The following is a 25,406-nucleotide window of genomic DNA, read 5'->3' on the forward strand; positions in this document are numbered from 1 at the left end:
AAGTTCTTCCGACATCCACTCTCAGTAAACACAACTTGTTGCTGAATCCAAGAATGCTAGCTACAGCTCTGTGAAGAAACCTATATATAAACAAGATTGAGAAACACTGCTTACTTCTCAGGGTCATGAATGTTGCAATGACGTCGTCTGACCACACACGGCATACAGCAGGCACAGGGGGAGAGGAGCCATCCAGCTTGTTATCAGCAGACAGTTGCTAGGGAAACGGCATTCATGATTTGGGGTACATTAGTGTACACTATGAGTAATTAGAACATCTGTTAATGATATAAACAGGTTATGGAGTAACATATACTGCCTTTCAGGAAAACGTTTCTCACTAAACAAGACAATGCCAAACTACATTCTGCACGTTCTACATTAGGACAACAGTAGAGCTCCATAGTAAGAGTCTGGATGCTAAACCCCTCAGACTTGTCACTCATTGAAAGCAGTTGGCATATTGTGGAATGAAAACAAGAACTAAACACAGATGAAATCTGATATCAAGAATGCAAAAAATATTTTATACTGAAACCATGGGGAACAGACCTAGAAACTAAAAAGGACTAAGCCCTAGAAAAAAAGATTTGTCAGCGGTATTTAATTATTAAATTGGGAATCTGTATATCAGCTCAAAACTAAGTCATATCGTGATGAAAGTTCAATTTAATTAAGAATATTTTTCAAGTCCGATGCACAAGACTCTGTTCTAATAACCCACACATGAAACAACTTCTTATTTTTGTCTGCTAATTTGTTTTCCACTCAAGTCCAGCTTTGATCCACCTAATGCACAGATGCACTGGAGTCATTCAGTATGAGAGGCATCACAAAAAGAGCATGAATGGGTATACATTAAATATCGCTTAACAGAGAGAAAGCATTAGCCTCATCAAAGATAAATAGGTCTTAGGAAGCTACACAGTCATTACATGTCTGTGAGCCATTTTGGTGCAGACATCTGCAGCCGCTGTTAGACTCGCTGATATGGAAAATCTGTTTGCTAACTCATTTAAGAAAATGTACAGAGACCATAAAATGCCACACAACGGAAATGTTTATTGATGCATGTGCAAAGTTTGAAGATATGACTTTGAGGAATATACAATAAGTCAGCAACAACACAAATTTAAAAATGTAAACAATCCCTTTAGTAGTGATAGTTTTATATTATTGGCATTTAGGTGATATTGTACTTATTGTGGGCTTTTCACATTTACAGCCCTGAAATCTTCACTGAATGGTCCCCTTTTTATTAGTATACTATCTTTAATTTTAGAGGAAATTAAGAAATAAAGACACAGCCATGACTATTTTATTATAAGGTAACACAGAGCTGGAGGTAGACAGGAAAACAGTCTACAGCTGGCTACAAGCTGCATTATGTCTTATTTTTAAAATACTCAGAAAAAAGTAGAGAGAGCTGATGCTGAAGATGACAGCGTGACCCATTCTTAAGCTTTAATATCGACAGATTTATCATAGATTTTATTTTATTTAATCGTTCCGTTATTGCAAACATGCATTATAACAATCTGATTGCATATTGCTCCAGTAACATTTTCAGGCTATAGTCATGAATACTGAATAAATTAACTCTGTACAAATAAACACCTATACACTGATCAAGTCTTTGTGTGATTTGAATATACCTATAGTAATTTTACACTCTACCCGCAAACAATAACAGCAAAATTTACAGCTTCACAAGAGACGAGAAATAATAGAACATGTACATACAACAGGCTGAGGATCCACCTCGAGAGATTACACAAAATAAAAGGCTGTTCAAACTCAGGTTGACGCCAACACCTACTGAACTGTTTGGGGTTTTAAAATTTATTTTTTTCTTATTCTTTTTTTTTTTTGCACATTTAAGATCAGAAAGCCACCCATCAGGATATCAGAGCTCAGAGGTTGTTTAACTCATACAGAGAGGGTGTACTGGTGGCAGCAGATGGTAGAGTCGGTGCTCTGGAGGCTGAAGGCTAACACAGCCCGCCTTCATAGTCATCCTCCTCTTCCTCTGGAGCTGGTGCCCCACTAGCACCACCCTGTGGAGCAGCAGCAGCCTTCTTCTTCTTTCCTCCTCCTCCTCCAGGTACCCTCAGGGAAATAGCCAGTTTGGCATACTGTGAGGGGGAGGGGGAGTGTCATTAGCCGTCAGATTTAAAGCCCCTCAATATTTATGCTTTAATCAACTATTTTAAAACGAATAACAAAACCCATAAACACATTTCCTCCTTTGGCAGTGTTGAAATATGGCATCGTTTAAATCAAAATCTAATGACAGCTGTTAATCTAATCCATCCACAACAAATCAACACAGTCCTAATGAAGTTGTCAGTATATAACATCTAAGTCCACACAGGATTTATTTTCATCTTTCATCTTAGGTGATTTTAACATCACCTAAGACAGATAATAATGTCAATCCCACCTGGACCATGACAGCTGTTCCTGCTGCATCTTTAATCTTCTAAAATACAGAAGTTTAATTAGAAATATTTCAGACCTGTTCAGATTTGAGTAGAAAGGTTCATTAAAAGTAAGAGATGGATGGTTAGAATGTAGAAACAGACTACATTTCAAACAGATAGCTAACAATCAAAAAAGGTGAATAACCGAATACTTTAAACAACTAAACTAAAGCCTAACATACTACAAAGACAGCTAAAATGTCTGCCTTACAGAATGAGTGGAAATATATCTTGAAACACTGAGTAGCTGTTGGAGTATGAAGGAGCAACCAAAAGTATTGGACTAAAGGTAACAGCAGTGAGCTAGAAGTTGGTTTGAAGTTGTTAATTAAAGCTGATAAAGTATTAAGTGTGTTAAATGAAGCATTAATATAATCAACTCCTCCAAGGAGGTGAGAGCATTTATACTTGTGTGCTGCTTGGCTCCCCTATTCTGCAATTTCACCACCAAAACACCACCTGGTGGCGGGGTTTCTCTCTTCTTGCTGATTCAAACAATGGCAGCTGAAGTAGCTTGAATCATTCAAACTGAGTGGTTCAATCACAGCTGCTGCAGTCTGCGTTGATCCAGTGTGTAGTTACAGTACATTTCAAGGGAGGTGCACTTCCAGTCATGGCATAGGTTTTCAGAAAGATTTGGGGGTAACCCTGTATCTACAGAGTAGATGAGACACAGTAGTAATAGCCCTGGATCTGGTAGAAGGAATTATTTGAAGCACCCATCACAGTAGCACATAGGTCAAAATTTGACATTTTGTGTCATCTTTTCAAAAAAACATGTTAAATTGAAATAAGAAAAACTGGACACCATCTTGATGTTCTCAAAGAAACTTTCTCCAACTCATCTGGAACCAGGGCACCAACTCATGTGTGGTGTGGGGGAAATTTTCAGCCTTAAGACAGGTATTAAGCCTCGGATTGCTTTACAGATGGTTAAAACACTGTGTGGAACAGTGATAGCTGAGGACATTCATTATTTTCCACCTTACTCTGTAAAGGGTAAAGGCTATTAATTATATATCTAAGGTAACAGAGAAAAACCTGCAATCATGAATACAATGGCTAAAATTCTTTTTTATTGTTTGGATTATCTTGACGTTATTTTGGCATTCAGCAAAAAAATAAATAAATAAATAAATAAATTAAATAAAATATATAGACAGACAGGCGGACGGACGGACGAATGAAACTTAGCTAACACGTCAGACGTCGCTGCATTATCACAACGGGGCCAGAAGTCTACCATAATCACAAACCACAACAATGAAACCTTAGTACTCACATCATTGTCCATGTACTTCAGCAGAGGTGAGTTACACACGCGATAGACCTGGTCCTCATCCTGCTCATCATAGCCCTGAAGTAACGTCTCCATGGCAACACAATCTTCGCTTCCACTATAGCCAGGCAGGCTGGAGGAGATCAAGCAGTACATCATGTAACCATCTTTAAAGTAAGTGGCAGCAGCGTTACACCATGAATGTGACATCAAGGGTCAAACAAAGTAAGAAGCGAGCCGGTTCGTTCTCTGGTCTTTGATGTTTTGATGAGGATGCGGAATATTTTCCTGCCAGGCTGGCTCGAGGAGACTTTAGTCTCTTCTAACTTCATAATACAGATGGCAATGAAGTGTAGGTGAATTGGCTTACCTGTAACTTTCTCTGACACATTTATCAGCTGCTACGTAGTCGCCTCTGTGAAGATGAACCAGTACTTGAGCAGTTGTTTTCTAAGGAAGAAAAAAAAAAAAAACATGATTTAAATGATATGAAAAAATTAAAAAAGGAAATCTCTTATATGATCGTTTCAGGTGCACAGTGCTGGCTATGAGCATGGCTGTCCCACCCGCCTGCTCTTCAAACCACTGCTTTATGAGGAGCAGACAATGAAAAGAAAGTTGTCTTAAAAACGTGATTGACTTAAAGGCAGAGAAGATAAACCAGATTAAGAGAAACACCACAACATTGCCTACAATGGAAACCTGATTGTTGCACTGCTGATAAACTGTGCAAAAAAGATGTACATGATATAAAAACAAACAGCTGAGCCACCTTGAAGCACATCGGGAAGTTCTCGATCTCTTTGTACATATTCTTTTCTTTCTGCAGGGCGACTGCCGCTTCGTCCAGCCTGGTTAGAAAGGCCAGAAAAAGGCTGATGAGGAGCAGGTTTACAAACACATCACTGACATGAAATATATCAAACAGGCAAGAAGAGAAATCAAAGGAAATTCATTTACCAAGCCCAGCCTTCAAGGTTACCATATCTGATCCTTGGTAATATATAACCAAAGATGAGTGTTAACATCCCATCCACCATTATTTCCCTTTACCTTTTTAACCTGACCAGAAGTCTGGAGGCTTTTCCCAGCAGTTCTACTGCCTGACGTAGGCGATCCTCATTCTACAAAACACAAAAAAAGGATAAAACAGCTGACTGAACCCCCCCCAAAAAAGCTAAATTATTAAATCTTTGTTGATATCCATACCTCAAATACACCTGCTGCCTTCTGATACAAGTCCACAGCTTTCTCCAGGTTTATAGGCTCTATCAGTCTGAGGAGGAAAAATGTGTTTTAGGAAACACTCTTTTTCAGTCGGAGTATTTTTTGTTAGAACTGAAAGTCAGTTTCTGAGAATAAAAAGTTAACGTAAGTATAATAAACAGCACGTAAATATGCATAATGGCAGTAACAATGCAAGCATTAATTCTCATCACAATAAAGCGATCAGACTTGTGCCATAACCAGCAGCTGGCAGCTTATAATGTTAATAGTTAAAATGATCTTCAGCCTATCTAACATTGCTCCATTGTGAGGTGACAAAATGGATCGAATAAAAAAAAAAATTAAAATTCTGCATATTAGCTATACCAGTGATTCCCAAAATGTGGGTCGTAGCTCCCAGGTGGGCTGCAAAGGAGCTGCAGGTGGGCCATGAAGTGATTTACAAGAAATCGGTTTTATATTATTTACTTTAAAACTGCCATTAGATATTTAGAAATCATTTTTAAAAAGATATAGAATGAATAAATCAATGTTGTGAAATTTCAAAATTAGATGATTAATTTTCTGATCTATTTTGATCCTGAAAAATCAATAGTAGAAAAAACTAACATGAAGATGGTGCCAGAAATAAAGCTGCTAATGCAGAAGCTCAAATTAATAATTTAAAACACACACAAAAAAACCTTTAAATTCTTGTGTTAGCCTTGTGTGATGTGATAGTGTGTTTAAAGGTTTGGGAGATCCATAGAAAACGTTCATATTTTAAAATGGTAAGGCTCTGTCTTAAGTCTGGGGACGGCTGCACTACAGAATTAGAATTAAGAGTTTCCTTAAATTTCTGCAGCACTTTATCACAGTCAAAATTTAGCTTTTAGTTAGCTGTGGGCATAAATATAATGCTACAATTATCCTGTTCTTAATTATATTCTCATTGCATCTTTTTAATTACTAAAGAACCCAACAAACCTATTCATCCAATAGCTAAAACACTTGTACTTTGGCAGTGAATGTATGGTGCATATAAATTAAGATGAACTTTCTCATTAATCAGTTATCAGGCAGACTTCTGAAAGGTGTTTATCAAATACATTCATATCGCCATTCCAATGAAAAAAATATGCTTAACTGGTCAGCACTGATCAGCAGAGTAAATTAAGGTATTATTTTTACTTTCCAGCCCGGTCCAGAGCCATGGCAGCAGTGTCCGGTGTCCCGTTCTCCATGTACATCATGCAGGCTTTCTCTATGTACTGGATGGCCTCTGGCATTTTCTTTTGTTCCTGATGCAGTGCAAACACAGCAGAGTTACAATTGTGCTACTGAATCATTATCTCCATCTGTTTTATTATGACTTCACTGTGTGGTTTTAGAGTGGTTACACTCACCTTCATCATCATACCAGCCTGTTCAATAGCCCTGAGGAAATAAGAGTTTGAATCAAACAGGTGTTTCCAAGTTTGCAGCTGCTTCAATATTACAGGTTATTAAGCATTATACTTACTTTGCAGCATGAAAAAGCCTGAAGGACAAGTTAAGGAAATAGCCAAACAAGAGTGAAACTGTGTCATGCTAACAAATATATGGCTTAAAATAAATCAGATTACATTCTCCATTAATAAAATGTTAAACCCCTGATACAAACTTCCCACAGTCTAAAGTGACTTTAACTCTTCTTAGCAAAAATCAACAAGTTGCTAGAAATCTTCCTCAGAGGTTTGGGTCCTTGAAGACACAGCAGGATTACAGTTGTTACAAATTTCTGGGCAGCACCTTACAAATGCAATTCTACTGTTCAAACTTTGTCCCAGAGGTGCTCTGTTGGATTAAGACCTCCTTCGATTTTTGACACAAGGCAAAATGAATCCATGCCAACGTATAAAGTGCTCATGAAATGAAAACCCATCAGAATCAGGGGTGTAACAATTCTTCGAAGCCAGATTTGTTTTACCAGGGTTTGATGGCAGGGTTTTAGCTCAAATCTTAGTTTTCCTTGAGAGGTTGAATAACAAAATACATATGGGAAAATAATCAGTTTGCCACAAATCTTGTCACTTAATTATTTCATTATAAACTGATGACATTTCAATATTTCTACGCAATATCTCCACGTGGGTCTCACAGTATGGAATGACAGAATTATAATATATTGTGTATATTTTTGCCAGAGTTTTGCTGGTCTTGGTTTTAGAGTTGTTACACCCCTAGTGAGAATAACTATGGTACGCTGTTAAATCTGCGATAAGCAGGCACCCTGAACCCAGCTAAAACAGGACCCAGGGTGCAGGGTTAAAAACGGTTACACCCTACACTGCCTGCACGCTTTGTGTTTCTGTTGTCTGAGCCGCTAACAAAGTGGCTAGCGATTGCACAGAATATATGCAGACTTGTGCCTTTCCTTTGATCAGGAAAGGATACGTTTTGTTTTCTGTGTGGTACTCAGCTTCCTTCAGATAAGCATCCTTTGCTTGTTCATACTGCTTGGCATTCTTGAAGCACACAGCTAGAAACAAAGCACAGAGGTTAGCTCACTGTGAAATTATATATTTGTAATATAATGATAAGAAAAAACACTCCAGTTTTAAGCAATAGTGTCGTTTCGTGTTTTACCTGCTTTGGCGTATTCTGATGCAGCACTGTCAAAGTCAGGCTTCCACTTTGTCAGACTCGTTTTTAAGCTGTAAACACACCACGAGGAACAAATAATACAATTATAATTCGATGGATAAATAACCATAAAGTCACTTTATGTCGCATAACCTTTCAACAGAAAATACACAGTGGCCTTACAGCTAGCTAACGTGAGTAGTAAAACTACAGAGCAGGAAATAATCGTTTTTGTCCTGGCTCACCATTTCTCCGCTTTGGCTATGTGCTCGTGCGCTTCGTTTATCTTCTGAGCAGCCATTATGTTGATCGATCAACTCGGTTATGAGGAATATGTTATTGATAAACGACTATGGATGTCGCTTCGTCGATGTTTGGATTACCAGGAACTCCTCCTCGGCCGCAACGTCACTGTCGCAGGTTACGGATGCCGCATTGGACCAAAAAACAGCAACAACAGGGAATGCGAAAATCTGGCTCTAGTACTGTAATGCAGCTAGAAAATTTGCTTTTTGTTTTTTTTTAATGAAAAACTATACAATCAGATCCACAATAGCACATTTTTGGGGGGCAATATCCCCTCTGTTCACCACCACAGTGGATTTTTAAATGTAATTTCCACGCCCTCGCTTTAAAACCAAGTCATTTATAAGTATTAAAACAACAATAGCCTTTGCTCAAAGTCTGGATTATGAATTTGGAAGCAATTACAAGAAAGTCTGGTGACGTGGGAGCCTACAGTGTGGTTTCAAATTCCAGGAGTTTCACAAAGCTTCAGTCCAATGTTTGCTGATAATATGTTTTGTAAATATAAAGAAAAATAGAGTGCTAAATTAATGCAGGATTAAAAGGGCCTTAACTTAACCCTCCATGACTAACAGGTCTAACAGAACACCATGACACTACCAGTGTTTGGTAAGGTTGCAGGCACAACAAAAGAACCATCCACAGATAATTCTTTAACTTTCCATCAGGGAGCGAATAGGCACTGTTAAGTCAGGGCATTGGCCCATTGATTATCTTCAGTTCGCAGTGTATTTATTTAAGTCTCTTGTTTTCATTCAGAAATTTCCAATCACATACTGGTTCTGTACTTTTTTTTTGTTATTTTTTCGTAGCTGAGGACAAGTGAAGGCGCAGGAGGCTATAGCAACTTGACATAGTGGGCCTCTTTAACATTTTCCAGATGTGTGCGGAGTGAATGTATGGAACCCATACATGTTAATACCATTGGCAAAGCACCAGATAGTCAGTCTGCCATGCTTATGAGAACTACGTCAAACTTTATAGGACAGTGCTCCTTTGTTCTCTTTGTCAAACTGCACTTTCCCTTGTGGTCTTTACATTTTTTTCCTTGCCAAACATTAAATGAAATATACTTGAACAGAATTCCTGAGAGTTTTATATCACTCTGAGAAAACAGAACATCTTGCATTGATTCTCCACACTTACATTGGATATTCACAGTCCTGTTTGTTGGACTGCAACCTCAGGTCAAATAAAACTTGTACATATCACAAATTTACCTAAAGGGGCTTTAAAAGGGATCAAGAATCTCAGTTGTGATACAAAAAGAAAACGGTTTTTTTTCATGGTGAAAAGAAAGTATATCCGCCCCCTTTTCTAAGGTTTTACATCTCAGGATATTGCAAAAAAGCAATTAGTCATTTGTAGGTCTTAAATTTAAATTAATACAGCTTGATTCCATGTTTTGGCACTGATCACCACCTGCACTCATGTATATATCTTTCTACGTAGCACTTTTAATTCTTATTCTCATGTATATATCTCATGTATATCTCATGCATATATCTTTCTACGTAGCACTTTTAATTCTTATTCTTACTTTTATTTTTTCATGTCTATTTAAGCGCAATTTATGACAGCATGTTTGTACTGAAGCACCGCAGCAATTTCCTAATGTTGTAAACCTGCTCAACATTTGGCAATAAAACCCATTCTGATTCTGATTCTGATTGAATTGAACAACAAAACATGATGTATTACATTGTGCCATTATTTAAGTAAATGTAGAAACTGTGTGTGAAAAACTGAATGCACCCCATGATTCAGTAGCACCTTTTATAGGGATAGTTTGAAGCAATAATAAAAGTTTGCGGGGCATCATTTTATTCACAGCTCTCTTAAGGTCTCATTGGAAAACTGTGATCAGATTGAATTCCAGACTTTGACTGTGACATTGCAACACCTTTATTATTTTCTTTTGTCAGCCATTGTGTTATATGTTGGGCTCACTCTCCAGTTGTATGACCAATTTCAGTCAGACAGATGGCTTCACAATTGACTTCAGAAAACTTTGGTATACAGAGTTCATGATCAACTCAATGACTGCAAGGAGTCCAGATCCTGTGGTTATGAAACAAGCCCAATCTGCAGCCGTGCTAACATTTGGTGTGAGGTGTTTGTGCTGATATGCTGTGTTTGGTTCTGCCAGACATGCCACAAGACGTCTGGTGGTTTATTCTGAGGCAGTTTTCCAAACCAATGCCGTGCTGTCTTCCTTTTAGAGAAAAGATGCTTTTTCCTGGCAAACTTTCCAAACAAGCCATACTGGTTCACTCTGTTTCTAATTGTACTGTCATGAACTTTTAACATTTAACATGCTTACTGAGGTCTGTGGAATTTGTAGTTCTTGTTTTTTTCCCTGAGAGTCCCTGAGCCTGTGCTTAATTTGCTTAATTTGCTTAGACATCCACTCTGGATACAAACTGACAGCTGATATCAATGTTTTCCACTTGTTAATAATCTTTCTCGGTGTAGAATGATGGAATTCAGTGAAATTCATATGGACTTAGAACCTTTTCAAGACTGATGGGAAGCAACAATTGTTTCTGTAAGATCAGTGTTGATGTATTTCCTTCTTGGCATTGTGTTAACACACACCCGAATGCTCCAGACTAGCAAACTGCCAAAACGTCTGCTTTTATAGAAATCCTCAAAGTTGCTGGTGATTAAATAATCAAGGGCATTCAATTATCAGGATCTGACCTCTACTTACCCTCTTAATTCTTTTGGGAGAAGGGAGGGTGTATTTATTTTTACCATGTAACCTCTACATTTTGACTTAATTTTTGTTAAATAAATAATTACATGGTATAATATGTCATGTTTTGTAATTCTTCTGAGGCTGTATTTACCCAATTGTAAGACCTAATAAGGACCAGATTATGCACTGAAATCTTATAATTGATATAACTGACATCCTCTTATAAGTGACATTATCAATTATAAGAGGATGTCTCTCTACATGCAGGCCTAATATTTGGTGCCTTTTTAATGAAAACGTTTAATAAATCAAAATAACATGTAAAAGTAATACAGTCTGATTACAAGTGATTAAGCGGTCTCTGGTTATAATTTTATAAAATTTATAAAAATAGAAATCATAGCCACCGGAAGCGGAAATGACATCACGATGGCCCCGGTCTCTAATGGCTGAACAACAACAACTGTCGGCGACTGACAAACTTTCGCAAACTTCATCAGAGACAAAAGAAAGTTGGAGATATCGGCTTGTGTTGTTTCTGTAACCGGTTAGGGTTATTTGTCTGTTCGTCTTATAGTCACAAATGTGGGATTACTGATGGATCCGAGGTATGATATTCCACGGAGGGCCGCCGGCGGTGGCGGCGGGGGCTCCGCGAACTCGTCCCCCGCTCTGGGGGCTCAGTCACGCCGCAGGAAGATGCCTCCCAGACCCGCTGATTTCAAACTTCAGATTATCATTATTGGCTCTCGTGGTGTTGGTAAAACAAGTCTCATGGAAAGATTTACCGACGACACTTTCTGCGAAGCTTGCAAGTCAACCGTAGGTGAGGACAGAAGGCATTAAAAGATTTAGTTTTTTCGACTACTTTTCATTTAATCAGCTACAACATGTAGAAGGGCTCTGGCTAAATACTCGAGGAGAAATGCGTAAACTACTGTGGGGTGCGCCCAGTGACCATAAATCCTCCAAGTTCACTTGCATAGCGACTAAACTTTATTTCCAATGCTAGCTGTAGCTCGCTAGGTATGTTGATAACAGTATCTTAGCCAGTTGACTATGGTGACTGAAGTAACAATAGCATTTCCTTTGACTTCAATCACATGAACTAGGCTTCCTTAAGCTTTTTTAACGTTTGCATGTAGAGATTTTAGACTTCTGCTAAAGGACAGCGTTTTTATTAATTAAATACAAATGAATAATTGTACTTTATTACTGTTCTGATAATATTTGCAGAATATTATATTATAGGTATTATGGGTCTGAATTACTGTTTACTTCTAGTAACCCTGTTTTGGTTATGTTAACCAGGAAGTAGTCTTATCCAATACCACCTTGATTTTACTGATATATCTCTACACAGAGAACTAAGATGTTGCATATTTCTACATAAAAACACATTCTTTAATTATTTGATTATTTGACCCCTGGTATGTTTACTTACTAAACACGAGATTGCCATGTGACAAATTGCCAGTCATGTTTGCAGATTAAAAATACACATGAGATCTGTTTATACATACAGCTGGGTAAACAGTCCTATGACCAGTCCGGCAGCCAGCCATAGTGTCCAGTCCCAAAATAGTCTAAAAGAAGCAGCTGCTAAAGCAGAGCTCCATTTTGTGCCCTGTCACTCCCTGACACAGCTCATAAGTTGTGTGAGATGTGTCACTAATAACATGCTTCTTTGATTAGGTACCACAGAGGGAATAGTTTTACAGTCTCCCAGCCTGTCTGAAAAAGTTGCCTCAGACGAGCTGGGTGATGCAATGTGGCTTGTATTGTTTTGTGGATGGCTCAGTGAGTGCTCCACATCTATTAAATCTACTAACACTAGAACTTATGGGCAAAGTCTTGAACTTGTGCCTTTGTTCACATGTTTTGGTTCCCTCATAGGAGTTGACTTCAAAATCAAGACGGTTGAGCTGAGAGGGAAGAAGATTAGACTACAGATATGGTAAGTGAGGAGTTCCTTTACTTTCCTGCCTGTTGCATGTCCTCTGTCTCTCTGTCCGTCCTATCAGCATGCAGGCTTCACTAACAAAAGCTGCTGTTTGGCTTACTGGGTGTATTCCAGCTGTGTTTCTTGCATGTTTCTCCATGTCAACATGTTTTTGTACAGATTCCCAGTGTCTCCTGTGGGAATCTCACTAGTAAACATCATCATGCAAACCACATCATCATTGCTCACCATGTTGTCTGAGGTTTCAGATTGCTTGTTTATATCAGGTACTGCTGTTGTTACTAGGAATATCTCGTCACTATTTCTTTACTGATATCTTGAGTATCTGCAGGTGCTGGTGTGCTCTTTTCGCCTAACAACTAAGCTGTTACTACTAGATTTGTGTGAATGCATTTGACCTACCTCGGCTGTCTAAAAACATAAATGGTTCTACTTTCCTAAAGGTTGTACCTATGAGCTGTGAAATTATGTAGTCAAGACTCGGTGGATTCGTGTCTGAATCTGTCAGATCTGACCTAGGAGAACTGAGAGACCATGTGAGAATAAAGCAGGAAATTGTCTTGTGAAGTTACACTGAGTGGGTGTCATTTGTCAAAGCTCCTGCATGATCTGTTCCTGCACTCCCCCACAAAACAACCAGCCATGCATCCCTGTTTTAACTTATCCTGTTTAGAGGGTTAGAGCCTATACCAGCTATCATAGGGTGAGAGGCGGGGTACACCGGTTGGACAGGTTGGAAATCCATCAACAGAAACAAATAAAGTATTTTCCAGTACCGACAATCTTCTTTTCTCAAGTTATTTCAGTTTTATTTATGTAGCACCAACTAAGAACCACAGTTGTTTCAATGTTATATAGTAAGGTAGTGAGACTATCTTTTAAATGATCCCCTATTAACCAAGCACTTGTTGATGGTGGGAGGGAAAAACCTCCCTTTTAACAGGAGCTCAGAGTCATCTACTATCACCAATCTAGGGGTAAAGGGTAAAAGAAGGCAAAAAAAAGGAAAGCAAAGAAAGAGCATGCACAATAGTTAATGACATGCACTAGTGGCCTATAAACACATGGGGGGTGAAAAAATGCTTAGAACCTTAGTACCCCGACCTCCTCCTAATTAAAATATTATAATAGTTGTGTGGTTAAAATGGTAAAACCAAAACAGAGAAAATGCTATTCTTAGCATAGTAGTGATTCTATCCAGACCCCATCAGTGGGTTGCAATGAGTGTACTTTATTATCAGTGGTTGAGAGTGACGTCAGTGAAGTCTCACCTTGGCCAGTCCACCAGCAGCTCTTTGTGGTTAGTAAGGACAGCATGACCTAATGTGTTCAAAATATTTTCTGATGAAGGTCCTTGGTGGCATGCCCAGATTGAAATAGTTATATCCACAGATCCTGGTACTAATAAATATAAGAAATGTAATGCAGACTACACTTCATTAGGTTTTTCTAATAGTTGGGCTTACTGTAGCAGAAGACTTTATTTTCCTCACGTAATGCAAATGCCTGCAAAATTGTATCGTACCCTAACACAGGCAATCCACCAGGGTTGTTATCAACTTGACAAGTCAGCTCTGGGTTTTCCAGTCAAACTGACTGTATTCACAAGGAAAAAACAAATTTGGCTTCACATGGCCAACCCAGAGAATGAGAGTAATACTATATTCCAATGTATTTAAAAACAAACAAACAGAAGACCAAGTCATATTAGGGGAAAATGCAAATTGCATGTAAAGTTAATATTAGGCTTCAGGCTTATAAGAAAGGTAAATGGAAGCAAGCAAACGAGCGAGGACTAAAAGTGTCTGTAAGGATCTGTGTGTTCTGAATAAAAACTGTAGATCCTCTTAGTATCTGCACACTGAGGTGCAAGGGCTTTTCCAGACAATTGCTTGGTCGCTAGGTCTTATGCTGACCTTTTGTCTTGGACGTGATCTACTATGGCGCAGGTTACGTGTGCGTACGTGTATTAGTTACCATGGCGATGTAAAACTGGAAACCCAGGGTTAAGCCTGAAGTCACTTAAGCACCAAATCCTGCTTCGTGGTGGAGTTCTGAGGTTGGTGGTTATTCCAGCTTTTTGTTGTTTATCTGCTCTAAAGGAAAACTGAAGCATGAACCAAAACTATAGATTTGGAGGTTTGTTACATCCCTGTTTGTTAATAAAATAATTAGTAATAGCATTATCAGTCAGTTAATGGTACATATTAGACTGTGTTTAGTGTCATTGAGTAATTAGCGTTAACCATACAGTGACTTTACAAACATTACATACTGTGCTGTTGCAGCTTAATACTCGCACTAAATAGCTAAATGTAATGTGCTCTTTGCAGAAATCACAGATGTATGCAGTGAAATCTTAAATCAGTCTCATATTGTCTCATATCTCAGTCAATTAGTGACAAGATGTTATTTGATACTGTTATCCTGTTGCCGTCTTGTGATCTCAGTTAGGCTCTGATTTCATTTTGAAAACATTTGGTGTCCAACAACTGAAGAGCTGCTTCAGCTACAGACTTATTACATGCAAGTGTGTGACGATGCTTGGTTAAAATGTGGGAGCGCTATCTCTTATTTCCATACATATCTGTCTTGCTCCCATCCACCATCACCGCAGCACATCCTCCCTTCACACCTCTGCCTGTCCTCCACCTGTCAGACGAGGAGTATCACTGTGTGTATGTTTCTCATGTTGCACTGCTCACATCAAGCTCCAACACTGCCGCGCCCAACCTTACCTAACCCTGCCATTGTGCTGCTGTCTCTGTCTGCTCTTCTGCTCATAAGCCTGACTGTGACTCACAGGGGGAAAGGGAGAGACTAACTGGCTGGAGGTACAGTAACACTGCACTGTGAGTGTGGCTCAAACTGCTTGTCATGCTGCCAGTCCAGACTCGGATGATCAGCCGAGTGTGGTCATATTTCAAATTAAATATGAAACTGAAGAGTTACCTTCCGAAAATGCAACATTATAAAGTGCATGCGTATTTAATAACCCGTAATAGCTAATATTGCTACAGTTATATTGCTAATATCGACTTTATCTCGTCTTCTTTCAAAGTCTAAAAGTGACATTTTGGAACAAAACTCTTCAGTGGTGTGTTTTTCTGTTTAGTTTTAATAGATGACGATGTGAAGCTTTAGACAGTGATTCAGTGTTTTAAAACCAATAGCATGTCTACTATCTCAATAAATGACAAATTCTTACATTAATTTATGATGTAACATTTCTGCTAAATTACCACAGAAATTACATGTTCATACACTTTTATGTATTGTCTTTAAAAACCAGTTACCTATTAATCAAATTTAATTAATGGAAAACACAATCAAAAAACTATGGGTTAATCTGTTCTCACATGATTGAGTTTTTATAATGTGTGATCTCTTTCAGGGACACCGCAGGCCAGGAGAGGTTCAACAGCATCACATCAGCATACTACAGAGGAGCCAAGGGAATTGTGCTTGTGTATGATATCACAAAACAGGAGACCTTTGAGGACCTTCCCAAGTGGATGAAAATGATTGACAAGGTAAACTAAAGTCCAGCGTGTCAGAGAGTGTGTATTATGTTTTTGTTTCTTTTTATTACAACTCCTCCCTTTTCTCTTATAAAATGAAACATGAATTTAGTTTATCTATTTATTCCATGATATTTATCCTACAGTTCTGCCTTTTTCTATAAAGGGGACCAATTCCAACTGGGACTGATCAAAAACTAGACCTTGGTGTTGCCCCTCAGTTCAAATGATTTGTGCTGAATAATACTATAAGTATTTGAAAATCCATGTGTGGGAATATGTGTCTTTTTACTGTAGATTTTCCTGTCTGTGATATGATATGATGAAGATTTAACTGCAGTAATCTGATTTGACTTTTGTGAGACGGTAGGCCGGTGATTTCCTGACTTGTGTCTGCTGTGGTCTGTTTTCCATCAGTACGCCTCAGAGGAAGCAGAGCTTCTGCTGGTCGGGAACAAGCTGGACTGTGAGACTGATCGCATCATCTCCAGGCAACAAGGAGAGAGGGTGGGTTCAACAGCAAAGTCCTTCACCGTCTTATTACTGCACCGCACCTTCAGGTTTTACCTGTCAGCCGCAAAAGGTTAATGGGGTTGCTGCCATTGTCCAGCCGGGCAGGCAGGCTGGACACACAAATTTGTGAGTCCAATAACTTGAGAAAAAGATGACATAAGATTTTGAAATTGATACCATTGGTGGAACTACCAGGACGCTGAGGGGTTGTACTGGCAGCCACCAGTATTTTACAAATCTGAATAATCTAAACATCTAAGATTAGATAAAACAGGCCAAACAGTAGATTATTTGACAGCAAAAAACCCAAACAAAAAAATCTGTAATGCAAATAGTTTGACAGGTATGTACTTCATACTAAAAACTGAGTTAATAATATGCCAGTGAATCAACTGTGCACTTGAAGAGTGTTTGGAGCTTTCTTCAATTTAATTTGTGCTCCTGAGGATTGAGTTTGGGTTTCCATGCCGACTCTAACCCCGAGCTCGTTTTGTTTCACTTGTTTTATAGTTTGCCTCTCGAATAAGTGGAATGCGCTTCTGCGAAGCTAGTGCGAAGGATAATTTTAATGTGGATGAAATCTTCCTGAAGCTTGTGGACGACATTCTTAGCAAGGTGAGGTTAAGTGCGCCTGAAATACATTTTACACAATGTTTGGTTCATTTTGGTTCACTTTGAGTTTTTATGAATGAAAGTAGACGGGTAAACATGAAGTCATGTAGATCAACACATAAAACATTTACTATACATTTTTGGTGATGTCATCGTATAGCGCAACCAAACTCATGTAGAGGGGCTCAGATTCTAGTGACTGATAGCAATAAATACTTATTTCTTTTCTATCATATAGAAGTAATTTATCAGCTGAGTCAAGTAGTGTAAAAATGATACATATATTTTGATGGTGAAGTGATTAACTCACTATCTTGACAGTGGACATCATCACACTGATTTTATTGTTTTTCAGCTCTTCCATTCATACTAATATTATATCTGATTTGTCAGTTGTGCATTAATACACCAAAAAGGCTACACTGGAGTGTGCTTGGAACCAAAGTGCATGGAACACGTCCGAAATTTGTTTGATCGGAACCAAACCGACTGTTTTCACACATGAACTCCAGATAGTGTCCATAAAATCATGCCTTCATGTCTTAATGTTTGCAAAGGTGCCCTTTTTCAATTGTAGCACACAGCAGGAGATGATTTGCTTCAAATGCGATCTCTCTGCTGGAAGTATTCTTTGAGGTTCAGGAGAGGATGCTGCCTGGAGTCATTACATGTGACGTCCACTCCAAACCACCGGTTTATTATCTGTGCTGTTCTCATTATTGATTCAACTGGGCATCATGTAGACTTTGTATTGGGATACGGGAACGTTGAAGACTGACTGCGCTTGATATATGTGTTCTCATTTTTATGCGGGTGTGATATTTTCCACTTATGTACATATGTGGGAGTCCACTCGGGTCCAAATTACAAAATCAGATCCAGGCTCTGCACACATCTGCATGTCTGCCAGTTTTTTTTGTTTTGTTTTTTTTTGTAACACACTACATATACTCTGCTGCAGAGATGCTACAAAGCACCAAATATGCATTTGCATATTACCTCTACTTCAGAGAACTGTAACATGAGTGATCACTTGTCTGTGTTTGCAGCTGTTCAGTGTCCATTAAAGCTCGGTGCTGCAGGACATGTGTGGGAATGACTTGTGTAAACGCGCCATTCATTTAGTGGCCTATTAAATTTGAATTGACATTTGTCTTGTCATGTGTTTGCTTTTTGCCTTGTTTCGCTTACTTAGATGATGGAAGAGCTATTTAAAAACTTGCCTAATACACTCACAGGAAAATTGTTAAAGGAATCTGATTCTTTTCCATCATATTGTTTTATTACTTTAGTCTTTTGTTTGTTTGTTTTAATCTATCTGTCGATGGTGTTGCTTGTCACACTCTGTTTGGTGGCTGCTGATGTCACTTTGTCTGTGATCCAACAGATGCCTCTGGAAGTTCCCAACAAGGAGCTTTCCAACAGTGTCCTGTCTCTGCAGCCTGAACCGGAAGTGCCACCGGAGTTGCCCCCTCCTCGCATGCGCTGTTGCTGAGAGTCGGAGTGGTCCCCCACCCTACCTATGCGCGCGCGCGCGCACACACACACACACACACACACACACACACACACACACACACACACACACACACACAGCTCACACATGCAGAGTACCAATCTGGCCACTGGGGGGCAGCACACAGCAGCACTTTGGAATCAGTGACTGCTGAAATGCATGGACTCTTTAAACAAGCAGTGTTATCTTCCTTTGATTATTCTCCTGTTTTGTAACTGTACACTATGACCTGCTTCACACTAACACTTAGGCCTGAATCACCCACTTCCTTCCACCTTTTTGTCAACACTTGACCCAGACTACCTCATTGCTCAGACGGTTAGGCTAGTTGTGCCCCGCAGGTGCCTTCCAGGTAGAGAGTCCTCTGGTAGCAGTTGCGCTTTTTTTTTTTTTTTGCTTTGTTTTTGAGGAGGGCGATTACTGAGGGCCTTACAACTTGTTTGCTTCCGGTAGTCCTTTATCATCACGCCAAGTTTAACATTGTCTGAGTTGGGTCTGTTATCTCTGCATTTACTAGCTCACAGAAAAGGGATGACAACATCTCACGGCTTCCCTGCTTAGTTTAAACTCTTGAGGCTGCAGGTACATAGTTTTAGTGTACTTTTGTGTGCTCGTTAATATGTATGATTTCAAAGGGGCTCAAGGTAAACAAAAGCACACGGTGTAAATATAGTGTGTTTCTGTAATGACTGGACATGGTGCAGGTGGTTGTGGCCAGCAGCAGGGGTTGTGTGGTGGTGATATCATATCAGTTTATATTGCTTTGCCTTAATAGTATTAAAATGGCTGCTTGTTTCAAATGTGTATAAATTGTAATGTTTTGCACTACAATCCATCTTCGCTAGTTAAGCTGACATGCAGAAAAGGAAAGTACACGACTTGTAGCTTAGCACTAATAAAGATGGATCTGGCCTCGGCACTGCCGCTCAGAACGCTTCCACACCCGATCGGGCTGCAAGGAGAGATGGGTAGTGTAGTCTTTGAGGGATTTGTCTTTGTACAAGGGAATTCTCCCTGTGTTTGTGGCGGGTATATCAGAGCAGATAGTACACTGGCATATGTGGGTCAGCCTTTGTTGTGTTTTTGTTACTAATATTTGTGCTTTGTCTTTTCCTTTGAATTCAGATACAGGTTAGAGACAAAAACATGTGTTTCCCTTTTGGAGGGAAAAATGCAGGAAGGTTTGATTAGTATTTCAATGACTCAGGAATCTTTGGTCGGTTCCTATCTGTTGTGCTAGTGGCTCGATTGGCTTTGAGTTCTTTAAAAAAATGCTTAAAATGGTCATTTGCATTTTTTTTCTTTTGATTTTTATTTGGCAGTTTGTTACGGACCAGTGTGTGGATTATCTGTTACGTTCACATTTTCAGAAATACTAGGCAGTGCATATAATCTAAGCCTTCCTGTGTATGATTAAATCCTTTAAAGGGGACCTATTATGCTTTCATGTTTGTATTCTTGGATTCTACTAGAGTAGCTTTGCATGATTCACTTATACTGGGCTTCAGTGAAGACCCTCGGTTAATCCATCGTCTGAAACAAGTCGTTTAAGCTCCCATACCCCTCACTTTGAGCCCGGGATGTCAAACTAATTTTACATGGTGGGCCACATACTGCCCAAATTGGTTTGAAGTGTGCCTGACCAGCAAAACTCCCCTCTCAATCAGTGTGAAGATGTTTAACTACACCTTTAATCCCATTTAATCTAAGAAAAACAAGTGTCAACAGTACATCACAGAGTTTCTACACGATGAAGACATTTTGCAGTAAGTGAATGAAATCTGTCAGCATAAATAAATAAATATGTAAAATTACAGAATAAACATATTTTATTCATTCAAATCATACAAACCTTTATAGGAACCTTAAGATGTTCCAAAGCCGTCCATTGGGCTGGATGGAAGTCTTTGCCTGGCCAATTCTGGGCCTCAGGCTTCATGTTTGACACCCCTGCTTTAATCCAAAAATATTCTGATTGGTTGCCCATCACATTCACAACACTTGAATGGCAGATGGGTGAAGTTTCTGTGTAATATCTCAAAAACAAGATATTGCACTTCATTGGTCCGGTCACATTCAAATCTCAGCAATAAAACCGTGTTTTTTTTGTTTGTTTTTTTAAACTGTCTGAAAGTGAATATTCAGAGCAGTCTGAAGCCTAAACTTGACTCATTGCACATACACTGATTTAAAATTTTGAGTCAGTTCAATTTCTGAGCAAGCATCACCACAATGTGACTGGTTGAGATGTGGAGAAGCATAATAGGTCCACTTTAATTCTTCCGTCTTTGTTTCCTTATATGACTTCAAGTGTAGCGCTGTGTTTGTGTTTCGTTAGATGTTGCAGTAAAAGCTCGAGTCTGAGGGTGAGGAAAACTGCTCAAATGAACCGATTCAAAAGGAATGACTTTAGTTAATATTTTCTTGCTTTGTTGTTGTTTTTAGATTGAATTTTTATGTTAAAGTCGAGCTATTGTGGTAATAAAATGGCACATTATGTATTCTAACAAATGAAAACGTTCATCCCAAAACGGAGATGTTGAAAATGCGATGCCGTCTCCGTCATCCAAGCACATCTCGCAATAAGACCATCAGCCAGCAAAACAACCTTTGAATACAAATTATCAGAAAATTTGGGGTTTTAAAGGTTGTGTTTTGAAATGTTAGCTGAGGATTTCTTGAGTTTTTTGGAAGGAAACATTTGATTTGTCCCTCTTCCTTTGACTTTTTGCATTTCGCACTAACCCTGTGGTCTCTGTTTTAATAGCCCAAGCCTTACTTTACTACTCAGTGTTTAAAATATACATTAAAAAAGTGCTTTTGTTTGAAATATGTATCTTTTAAGATGGAAGACTGTACTTTGTATTAAACCTGTTTTTGAGAGGTTTTGGCATGTTTAAAGCAGATTTATGGTATTTATAACTTGTGGCATTCTTGAACTAATGAAATACAATTAAAGATGTCTATATTTATTACCAGATTATGGTCTTGATTTATTTGACTGTCTCTGTTCTGTTAAATTTTGGGTCTGGGAACTTCCAAATGTCGTCCAAGATGCTATAAAAAGTGATGTTTTACTTAATACTAAGGATTATAAACGTGGAGACTTATTGGTCATCTTTGCTCCTCGCGTGAAGGTGTTCAATAGCCAATAGTGTGCGTGCCATTAGGACATGCGCACCAGAGCGTGTCAGACCTGGTCCCGCCTGGTCCCGGAGAAAACAAGGGGTGTGCTTGGGTGCTTGTGAAGCAGCAGCAGCGGCGCATGCGCCCAGGAGAAAATCACGGGCGTCGTGCCTCGCCGCAGCGATTGCAGATTTTTGATGTCAGATTGGAAGGAGTGAGAAGGGGTGAGAGACACTGGGGTCTAACATACCGAGCCCGGTGGAAAAGAGGAGTGGAAACCCGGAGTGTGTAAGAAGAGAAGAGGCGTGTGTGACTCCGACTTAATCCTTTCTTTCCAACTTGAGTCTTACAAGCCTGTCTGCAGATGCAACCTGTCTGTCATCCCATCCGTCCCAGTAATCCCTGTTTATTGCAGCGTTTCCTCCAAAGGGGACTACAATGACACCCTGGTGAACACGCTCAGGATGGAGTAATCATACAAGCACCCAGCGCAGCGCAGGATGCGCATCTCCAACCCGACGACGGAGAAGAAGAAGGTAGAGAAACCTGGCTGTTATTCTGCTTTCACATGTCAGAGATTTTCCGCGGCGCTGTGGATTGATCGTTTCCGTCATCAGCCTTCTGCTGCCGGTGTCGGTGTATAATGGAGAGCTCCAATGGCTCTGGCAGCGACACCAAACCGCAGAACCACCAGTTGGAGAAGAAGCGACTGAACCGAGCGCCTTCACCGGCCAGACCTTTCCTCAAAGACGTGCACACCCGCGGTGCCAAACCACCTGCCATCGTACCGAAATCCCCCAAACTAAGCAAGCAGCAGCAGTCTGCCACAGTGCCCTTAGCCCACCTGAACCGCAGCTCCAGACGCACCCCGGCCGGAGCCAAGGAGAAAGCAGCCACGGCAAAAAGTAACACCAAGTCTGCCGTCGCGAAAAAACCCACCAAGGTGCCACAGCATGCCGCAGCTGAGCCCAAACCCGCCAGCATCAAGCCGGACTGCACCAGCAGTCCGATCTTCGCCAAAGGCAAGAAGGGAAAACTAGCCTCCGGTTCTCCGGGCCCTCTCAGCCATGGATCCCCGATCCGGGTACCGACCGGAGCGCCTCTCGGCCGAGTCAGCCAGACCGACAGCAGTTCAGACCTGTCAGACTGCCCGTCCGAGCCGCTATCGGATGAGCAGAGGCTGGCACCAGCCGCTAGTAGCGACGCCGAGTCTGGTACCGGCTCCAGTGACCGGGATCAGCTGGGAGCAGAAGCTACCGCATCCACAGCTGCTGCCCCGCCGCGCACAACCGAGGCTTCCGCCGCCAAGGGAAGCAAGTCTCAGGCTCAGCTCGCTCCGGGCTCGCACGGAGAGAAACACAAGCAGGAGAAACCCTCCGCAAGCGCACAATCCAAACTGCCAAGCACCAAGCAAGCAACCGAGGAGGACCTGCAACGGGAAATTGAGGACTTGAGATCGGAAAACGACTACCTCAAGGTATGACAGCCTGATTTCAACAAGTTACAGAAAAATCACTGTTTTTGTGTGTGCATTTTTCCACATTCCATCCAGAGCAGCTATCCAATCAAAATCGGTCCCGTCACAGGACATCTATGGGTTCTTTTTAAGTGTCCTTGAACTTCCACCTGCTCACTAATTGGAAGCATAATTACAATCCTAAGACATTTCCCCATGATGCACAGCTGTCATCCCCACGAAATCCCCGCTCTCCATTCATCATGTCATCACTCGTGTTTTTTTAACCTTCCCGGGATTCCCTGCTGGTTTGACCTTTATCAATAGGATTACATTGATAGTGGTTTTTATCCTAGTATGCCCTTTAAAATTTAGGTGTTTCATATTGTTGCTGTCAAATCACCAAAGTCTGTTTTGACAGAAAGTCTCAACATCCATTTTCCACTCTGTTGCATTTGGGGCATACATAAGTACATCTGTGTGTGCGCGTAATGATGCGAACACACTGTAATCAGATGCGGTGCAGATCTTATTTCTGCTATTTCTTAACTTTTTGGAGTTGTGTTCAGAACATAAGTGGATGACAAACGAATGCATGTGTCTGCGGATCTAACCAAGAGTTAGATCTCAGAAACCTCTGTTTTTAAGAGGGTGTACGTATATAATGCTTTGTTTGCAGCTTCAGTGGACCTGATTATACGCAGAATCCCCCCCCCCCCCCCCCCCCCCCCCCCTTAAGTAGGTTATCCACATAATTTGGGGAGGGGGAGGCAAACAGTTAATGCGGCATACACTCTTGCAGCCTTTTTTTTTTTTTTAATTCAATGTTTATTTGCATGTTACTGATGAGAGTATTATTTCAAAGTTGATCACGCATGTCTGCGTCTCTCTCTGGCTCGGTGGAGACACAAGAGAGTTAATCGGCTTTACTGGCTCCCGCTGTAATGGCTTTATCCCACAGGACTTGATAACAGTCAGATGTCCCATGTGTGCAGGGTTCAAACACCCTCCTGCTTGGCTGTCAGCCTGCCAGCTGGGTCTCTGAGGTCCTTTACCACGCCCCAGCCCCCATGGCCCAAAAATGTATGGGAGCCCTCATCTCTGCTGCATCTTATCCTCATGGAAAAAATGTTCAACATATTTATTTTTCTTGGGAATTTATTATTTCTGATGGTTTGGCAGTTTTGATTGGGGTGAAGGGAGACAGGGGAGATATAGGGGAGCGATATTTGATAAAAATCTGTCTGTTTATACGGTATTTATATACATGACAACATTACATTACTACCAAAAGACAAAAGAGTTTTGTTTTTTTAATTAGAGCTGCAGTGATTAATTGTTAATTAAGAGCAAATTAATCAGCGAGCGATCTGATTGTTGTTTTTCAAGCATAAATGTGGCGGTTTGCTGTTTTTCTACCCCGTTCAATATTATTTGATTTTGGAAAGTTGACAAGATTAAAAAAAATGTTTTTTAAAACCTTTTTATGAGCTTTTTAAAAAAATAAAAATAAATTCAAAGTTAATTATAAAATATATCTGTTTGAGAAGAAGAATAGCTGGAACCTTTTACAGATTATCTTATTATTATTATTTAATTATCTGACTGACACTTCTGGAAAGATTACTTGTTTGGTCTGTTATTAGTCTATCAAAATTACTTTCCGCCCCATCCATAAGTATTTCAAATGTTTATAAGCATATAAAATGTACCTTTTTATATAGTATAAAAATATAGTTATTTTACTTTAAAAATGTACTAAAATTTCAACTTTAAGATCATGAAAAATCAGTGTTGTTGCTGTTTGTTTGGTCTGTCAATCAATTGGTTGTCTTATTGTTTTAGTTCCACTGGCTTTTTAAAACTTATAGAATGAAATTATATATTCATTAATGATCATAAAATTTTCCATCTATTTCGCTTCATGTTAACCTTTATGTAAATCGATAACATTAGTGTTCTGGATTACTGATTTGACAAAGCATGCTAAAAATGATGGTAGTCAATGTTTAAATATGTCTCCAGCTTTCTGGATTGAACAATAAATCAATTACAAATAAAATAACTGTCAGGTAAACTGATACGTAAAATCATCTGTT

General features: G+C 39.7%; 3 protein-coding genes across 8 annotated transcripts in view; 2 read left to right on the top strand and 1 right to left on the bottom strand.

Moving 5' to 3' along the window:
- Nucleotides 1–1,042: 1,042 nt before the first annotated feature.
- Nucleotides 1,043–8,022, bottom strand: napgb (N-ethylmaleimide-sensitive factor attachment protein, gamma b). Its single transcript, XM_085439312.1, has 12 exons — nt 7,839–8,022; nt 7,597–7,664; nt 7,405–7,489; nt 6,491–6,508; nt 6,375–6,405; nt 6,160–6,269; nt 4,972–5,038; nt 4,816–4,886; nt 4,535–4,613; nt 4,133–4,212; nt 3,766–3,895; nt 1,043–2,135 (listed from the first exon to the last, which is right to left on the bottom strand). The coding sequence occupies exons 1-12, from the start codon at nt 7,892–7,894 to the stop codon at nt 1,992–1,994; spliced, it is 939 nt and encodes a 312-aa protein (XP_085295438.1). The 5' UTR covers nt 7,895–8,022; the 3' UTR covers nt 1,043–1,991.
- A 3,010-nt stretch (nt 8,023–11,032) lies between these two features.
- rab12 (RAB12, member RAS oncogene family) lies at nt 11,033–21,705 on the top strand. Of its 3 annotated transcripts, none has more exons than XM_085438897.1 (8): nt 11,033–11,426; nt 12,497–12,557; nt 15,181–15,241; nt 15,351–15,415; nt 15,958–16,096; nt 16,502–16,591; nt 17,108–17,212; nt 18,597–21,705. In XM_085438897.1, exons 1-8 carry the CDS (start codon nt 11,198–11,200, stop codon nt 18,702–18,704), a joined length of 858 nt encoding a protein of 285 aa, XP_085295023.1. In that variant the 5' UTR covers nt 11,033–11,197; the 3' UTR covers nt 18,705–21,705. The 3 variants fall into 3 exon arrangements, with proteins under 3 accessions (XP_085295023.1, XP_085295024.1, XP_085295025.1); XM_085438898.1 differs by having other exon boundaries at nt 15,351–15,397; XM_085438899.1 differs by lacking the exons at nt 15,181–15,241; nt 15,351–15,415.
- Nucleotides 21,706–21,972: 267 nt separating this feature from the next.
- The window catches only part of mtcl1 (microtubule crosslinking factor 1), a 79,149-nt gene continuing 75,715 nt past the window's right edge, over nt 21,973–25,406 (top strand). For 3 of the 4 annotated variants that reach the window (XM_085439908.1, XM_085439909.1, XM_085439912.1), the window contains exon 1: nt 21,973–23,328. In XM_085439908.1, the coding sequence (XP_085296034.1) occupies nt 22,495–23,328 (834 nt within the window). In that variant the 5' untranslated portion in view covers nt 21,973–22,494. The remainder of the gene's footprint in view (nt 23,329–25,406) is intronic. The other variant, XM_085439910.1, reaches the window with a different exon arrangement.

Source organism: Copadichromis virginalis, linkage group LG18, assembly GCF_057382275.1.
Source record: "Copadichromis virginalis isolate Kocher_CV1m ecotype Utaka linkage group LG18, C_Virginalis_male_GT1.1, whole genome shotgun sequence".
NCBI classification, from domain to species: domain Eukaryota; kingdom Metazoa; phylum Chordata; class Actinopteri; order Cichliformes; family Cichlidae; genus Copadichromis; species Copadichromis virginalis.

Excerpts from the sequence above, each read along its gene's own strand:
- rab12 (XM_085438897.1), top strand. The coding sequence starts at position 11,198 with ATGGATCCGAGGTATGATATTCCACGGAGGGCCGCCGGCGGTGGCGGC. Across the intron at positions 15,242-15,350 it reads GACGAGGAGTATCACTGTGT|CCTGACTGTGACTCACAGGG; the intron begins GTATGTTTCTCA and ends TCTGCTCATAAG. Across the intron at positions 16,097-16,501 it reads GGATGAAAATGATTGACAAG|TACGCCTCAGAGGAAGCAGA; the intron begins GTAAACTAAAGT and ends GTTTTCCATCAG.
- napgb (XM_085439312.1), bottom strand. The coding sequence starts at position 7,894 with ATGGCTGCTCAGAAGATAAACGAAGCGCACGAGCACATAGCCAAAGCG. Across the intron at positions 5,039-6,159 it reads GCTCTGGACCGGGCTGGAAA|ACTGATAGAGCCTATAAACC; the intron begins GTAAAAATAATA and ends TTTCCTCCTCAG. Across the intron at positions 4,213-4,534 it reads ACTTCCCGATGTGCTTCAAG|AAAACAACTGCTCAAGTACT; the intron begins GTGGCTCAGCTG and ends TTTCTTCCTTAG.